Here is a 6001-nt window from a genome sequence, read left to right as displayed (position 1 = left end):
GTTGCTCTGTTCCTCGGACAAAGGTCTTCACTGCCTTTTTTTTTTTTGCTGGCTCCGCCATGATTTAAGTTTGAGAAACATGAATTCAATTAAATTAAATTAATTTGTAGACAACGTGTGTGTTTTAAAATGATCAAGTGTGCAACATCGGATTTGTTTGGACTGCAATGATACCGTCATTGCCTTAAATGCAGCTTTGCAGAACAGCTCAATGTTGACAGGTAGTCATGGTAACTCAGGATAATTTGAAAGCTGAGTATACAGGAGTGACTGCACAAAGGGCTTTTAAAAATGACTAAAGTGGGTCTAATATCCTAAAAATCACCCCGTAAATATAGACCACCACGTGTCCTCAGTGAGCAACGTTTGTAACTAAGGTGAGTAATAATAATAGTAAAAAATTGCGTGTGTATGTGTGTGAGATTCAGGATTAAATTTGCATTAGGAATTGAGTCTTTATGAGGTCAGTTTAAAGAGGATTTAACTTATATTCTGACTGCTCAAAGGACTGTTAGAAAAATAGTAGGTATAGAACTAATATTCTTCAAACAACCCGTAAACATTGACCAGCAGTATTGTCAGTGAGCAAAGCGCTTTGGAGCCACTTTGTCATAAAAGCCCTATTTAAATATTTAATGAGTGCAGTGGTTCCCAAACAGGGGTCCGTGCACCCAGAGGGGTACAAGAGCACATTGCAGGGGGTACTCGGAAAGATTTAACAATTACTTTAAAAGTAATTGGGAAATATTCCTAGTTCCTTTATAGGCTATTTTTTTAGACAAATTCACCAGTATTATTGCTCAATAAAAGACTATATTTCTTGTAATTTATTGAAACAGGGTAATTTTTATGCTGTCGAGGCCATTTTCTCTCACTTTTAAAAAATAGGAGACAATAATCAGATACATTATACAAAAGAGACCGTATTTACTTACTGTTGTAATCACATTTGAAATAAATTCCACATTAAATTCCACTCATTGTTTTGAATTTGGGAACCAATGTTGTTGACACATTTAGAGGTTTAGGGGAGCCCTGTTCCAGAAATGAAAAAAGCAGAAGAAATTATGGAGAGTTAATTATGATTTGACAAAAATGTACACAGGACAAAAAAGATTGTTATAGCCTTACCTCCGAATTACAGTGTTTTTCACATTTTTCATGCCTCACTGCATCTCAACCCCAGTTTATATGTGCTCATCATATTCATTGCGTCAAGTTGTTGTAACATGTTATTCCTATTTTTTTAGTAGCTTTAACTAATAATTTTTGAGTAAATGTAACTACATTTGTTCATAAGTAAGCGTAACTTAAAAACACAAAAAAGTACAACTCGCCAGACACCCATCCTTTTAAGTTGTGGAAAATTTTAACTTTAAGTTAATCAACTTAAAAAAAATTTGAGGCAATTGATTGCCTTAATTTTTTGGAATTCTGGTACTTTTTCAGGTTTAAAGTGCAAGTAAAATGACTGATTTAAATATACTCAATTACAGTAACGTGAGTATTTGTAATCCATTACTTTCACCTCTGCATGTGATGAGCTAATCTACTGCTGCCTTTCACAATTGGAAACCACACCTTTATTGTCATCGTGGGAACTATTTATAGTGACCATCCGAGGATTTTTGAAATGTAAGTCTGCTTTATTTAAATCAGCGTTTATTTGGGGGAGATGGTGCTGAGCAGGTGTTTGAAACTCTGCCCACACACACACACACACACACACACACACACACACACGAGGAAGAGGAGGAGGATGGGATATGAGTAAGAAAAGAGAAATTACATTGTGCTGATCAAACCAAGCAGCTTTTAGGGGACGCAACACAAGGTCAGTGCATGTCACCGTGTATTTGACTTTTCTCTCCTGTGAGTAAAGGTTTAAAGCTTTGATAAAACTAACAAACAGTAGTAAGGAGTCAACATGTGAATGCCTGCTGTCTATTTTAAGCCTCTCAGCTCTACGGAACTCACATTAGTGGCAGGTCAGCTACACAGAGTGATGTCATGTGTATGTATTATAACATGTTTACATGGCTAAAATGTCCAGATTCAGTCGTATTCAATACGTTTTTCTTTTAAAGTTTGTGCATTTGTTTAAAAACATAAGAAAACAAATATTGCACTCTCTATGTCTACAAAGCTGTTTTTTGAGTAGATGTTTATGAGTCCAACTTGTCTCATGAATTACAAAAGTTTGTCATCAACATTGCTGAAGATTCAGCTGCTTCACGACAGATTCCTAACAAACCTGTTGGCATGATAAAATGTACTTTTAGTATGACCATAAATCAGATGTTCTCAAACTGCGGTCTGAGGACTGTCAGGGATCCTTTAGCTGTAGCTCTGGGGTCCGTGAATTATATATATATTTTTAATTCAGAACTATCATTCATGTCATATAATTACAAAAGTGTATAACTACATATGGGGACCAATGTACCAATAAAACAAATGTACTTTACTTGTACAGTTAATGATACTGGACATGACGCACTGCTGCATCACTGTGAAATGCAATGGTGTTCTCAATGGCTTCAAAACTGTGCAAACACATATTTTGTTTATTAGTCATACATTTAACACATTTTATGTTACATACAAGGCTCGTACAGGTACGATATATTTAAGTTGAAACGTTTAAAGCACATATGTCAAACTCAAGGCCCGCGGGTCAAGTTTGGCCCGCCAGAGCATCCAGTCCGGGCCCACAGGAAGATTTTGTTTAAAGTAAAAGAAATACAGTAAAAACAGGACTTTTTGTAAAAAATATATATATATAAAATACGATGGAGGTTGCAGTACTATAATTTACAGTGACATTAAATTGCAATTATTTTCAAAAGCCTGGAAAGTTATCTCAAATTATTTTGAAAAATTCTGGCAAATTACGTTGCAAATTTCCAAAAAATTAGTTGCAAGGTCAGGGAATTCTAACCAATTGTTAAACATTCAGGTTTTTCTTTAAATTTGTGCTTTTTTCTTCACAAAAAAAATAAATAAATAAATCTAAAAGAGATTTTTCTCCTCTGAGGTGTCCATGGATTCAAAAAGTTTGAAAACCGCTGCCATAAACAGTCGAGAGCTACAACAGCAATGTAAACAAGTAAAACCATCATATGCACAAACTGTATTTCCATGTTCTCCCACAGTTCTTTCCTGGTTCCCTCTCTATGGTGGAAGATGAAGCTGAACGTACTGGTCGCCCTGTGTCTGTTCCTTCTTTTGATTATTTCAAATGAGTCGCTGGGCACCCGGAGAGGAAAAATTGGCTGGTTACCAAAAGTTTTTACAAAACCCTCCAAGACTAAACCAAGACATGACTCACGGTCTAAGGAATCCATTATCAAGAAATCCAAAGAACGCTCCCAGTCCAACCAGGAGAGCTACAATCAGCAACCAGGTGGTTACCCTCAGCAGCCAGGCAGAGGAGGAAGTTACCCTAACCAAGGAGGTTACCCTCAACAACCAGGAGGTTACCCTAACCAAGGAAGTTACCCTCAACAACCAGGAGGTTACCCTCAGCAGCCAGGCAGAGGTGGTTACCCTAACCAAGGCAACTACCCCCAACAACCAGGAGGTTATCCTAACCAAGGCCACTACCCTCAACAACCAGGAGGTTACCCAAACCAAGGAAGTTACCCTCAACAACCAGGAGGTTACCCAAACCAAGGCTACTACCCTCGACAACCAGGAGGTTACCCAAACCAAGGCCACTACCCTCGACAACCAGGCGCTTACCCTCAGCAGCCATATCAAGGGGGGTACCCTCAACCAGGGTACCCGGCAGGTGGTTACCCACATATGGGAGGACATGGTTACCCTTGGGGAAACATAAACCACAACCCTAACAACAGAATCCTTAGCCCTCATTACGGAAGCAGCTTTGGTTACGGAGGCTTTGGTGGAGGCGTAGGTGGAGGTTCTCCTTTCTCCAATTCGGCAAAGGCAATGGGCTTCGCTCCATCAGATAAATCCAAAGGCTTTGGCCGCAGTGCAGCGATGGCTGCAGCAGGAGGCGCTGTGGCAGGAATGGCTCTTGGTTACGGTTTAGGACGGTTCCCTCGGCCTCATTTCCACTTCCGAAGTCCTCAGGAGGAGTATTACTACAACTACTACATGTACCAGAGGCACAGCAGCAGTAGCAGCTCCTCTGATATCAACAACTACAACAGAGACTACCAACACAGACCACCACCCGTGACCTTCCACCAGTACATGGAAGCCTGTATGAAGAGGTCCGACCTTCTGCCAGCAGAGAGTCCAAGGAAACAGAAACCTGCAACACCGAGTGCAAGACCTACAACAAACATCAACACAACTGTTCCCTCAGTGCCAGCTGGAGGCAACAACACAACAAGTAGCAACACAACAAGTCCTACACTGGCCACTCTTCACCCTGAAGTCCATCCTACAGCTACTGATTCTGTAAAGGTGAACACAACTTCAGTCCCAGTCACTAGCACAAGCAACAACTCAACAGCAACACAAAATGCAACATCTTCTCAGCCTCAGTTTGAGCTCAGCAAAGTACTTCAACCTGTACATGACCTCAAAAATGCTGCTAGTGACGATGATGATGACACGGTTAGCATCATGGAGATTGGATATCCAGCCTTGATTAAGCAGATGAAAGTGAAGAGGTGCACAGAGATGTACATCGTCTACACTGAGAAGCATTTGGAGAATGAGAAGAAGAAAATCCCCCAAGTGAGAGGTGGAGCACAGGGACTGGAGATGGATCCACTACAAGGACTTCTGATTGAGATCAGTGGCCTCCTACTGATGCTACTGAGTAACAACATGCCACTGCAGATGCACGGAGGCTTTCATTAGCAAATGGAGAAGATTTGGAAAAAATGCTCAAATGACTGAAAAGATCAAATGTATGGATTGATCCTCGTTGTTGTTGTTGTTGTTCTTGGTTAATTTTGTGTTGCAACCAACTTGAATGGGTGCATAGTGCCATCTACTGTCCTGGAATGTAACATCTAAGAAAGCTACGTACTAGTACGTTAAAAATCTTGACGCAGTCCATCATTATTGCAAGGCCCTAACATTTAAAAAATAAAAATAATTTTAAAAAAAGCAACATCATATTCTTTTACCCAGTCCTTTTACTTTCATGAAGTGCAATAGAACCCTAAGGCACTCTATCCTCATCATCACAGCAAGCTCAAATATCAAAGTAGAGGATGCAGACGCGTTTGCATGTTCTCCCCTGCGTAAGTTTCCTCCGGGTTCTCCGACTTCCTCCCACAATCCAAAAACATGACTGTTAGGGTGATTGGAGTCTCTAAATTGCCCGTAGGAGTGAATGTGAGTGAGTGGTTGTTTGTCTGGGTGTTGCCCTGCGATGGACTGGCGTCCCGTCCAGGGTGTATCCCCGCCGAGGGCCCAGTGTGAGCCGAATATAGGCACCGGCAGACCCCCGCAACCCTGACAAACAGGAACAAGTGGGTCTGAAAATGGATGGATGGATGGATGGATGGATGGATGGATGGATGGATGCAGACACAATTTTTAATGTTCAATGTGACGAGTGTTTTGGAGAGTGACGAGGGAAAGAAAACAAGAGCTAAATGATTAAAAATGGTGTTAAACTCAAAGCCCAGGGGTCAAATCCGGCCCTTTAAAGCATCCAATTACGCCCGCAGGAGAACGTTAACATGAATGAAAAAAACATGAATCATATAGATATCTCAAATTTAAAAATAAAAAACCTCCACAATATTGCATTTTTTAACCACAAAATCTCAAAGAAAAAAAAAATCTAAATGTTTCTAAAATCCTGCAGTTTCTCACAAACAATTGCACAAAATTCCCACAAAAATTACACAAAGATTTTTCACAAAATCAATGATTTTCGAGGTGAAGGTCCTGCAGGGACTGCTATCTGTCATTTATTGCTTGAATATTGCATTTCTATGTGGAAGTGCAAATTAGGGCACAATAAAGTTGAAATTGCTCATTTTTCAACCCAAAATCTGTGGCCGAG

The 6001-nt window shown here is 40.2% G+C and overlaps 1 protein-coding gene across 7 annotated transcripts; it reads left to right on the top strand.

Moving 5' to 3' along the window:
• The first annotated feature begins 1687 nt into the window (after positions 1-1687).
• Positions 1688-5095, top strand: LOC114469626 (SAC3 family protein A-like). 7 transcript variants are annotated; one of them, XM_028457311.1, is made up of 4 exons: positions 1688-1834; positions 3156-3478; positions 3518-3544; positions 3584-5095. In XM_028457311.1, exons 2-4 carry the CDS (start codon positions 3187-3189, stop codon positions 4837-4839), a joined length of 1575 nt encoding a protein of 524 aa, XP_028313112.1. In that variant the 5' UTR covers positions 1688-1834; positions 3156-3186; the 3' UTR covers positions 4840-5095. The 7 variants fall into 7 exon arrangements, with proteins under 7 accessions (XP_028313112.1, XP_028313114.1, XP_028313113.1 ...); XM_028457313.1 differs by having other exon boundaries at positions 3156-3544; positions 3584-3661; positions 3701-5095; XM_028457312.1 differs by having other exon boundaries at positions 3156-3544; positions 3584-3697; positions 3737-5095.
• Positions 5096-6001: the final 906 nt, after the last annotated feature.

The sequence above is a fragment of the Gouania willdenowi genome, chromosome 9 (genome assembly GCF_900634775.1).
Source record: "Gouania willdenowi chromosome 9, fGouWil2.1, whole genome shotgun sequence".
In the NCBI taxonomy this organism is placed as follows: Eukaryota; Metazoa; Chordata; class Actinopteri; order Blenniiformes; family Gobiesocidae; genus Gouania; species Gouania willdenowi.
This window is presented reverse-complemented; position numbering and strand designations above follow the sequence as displayed.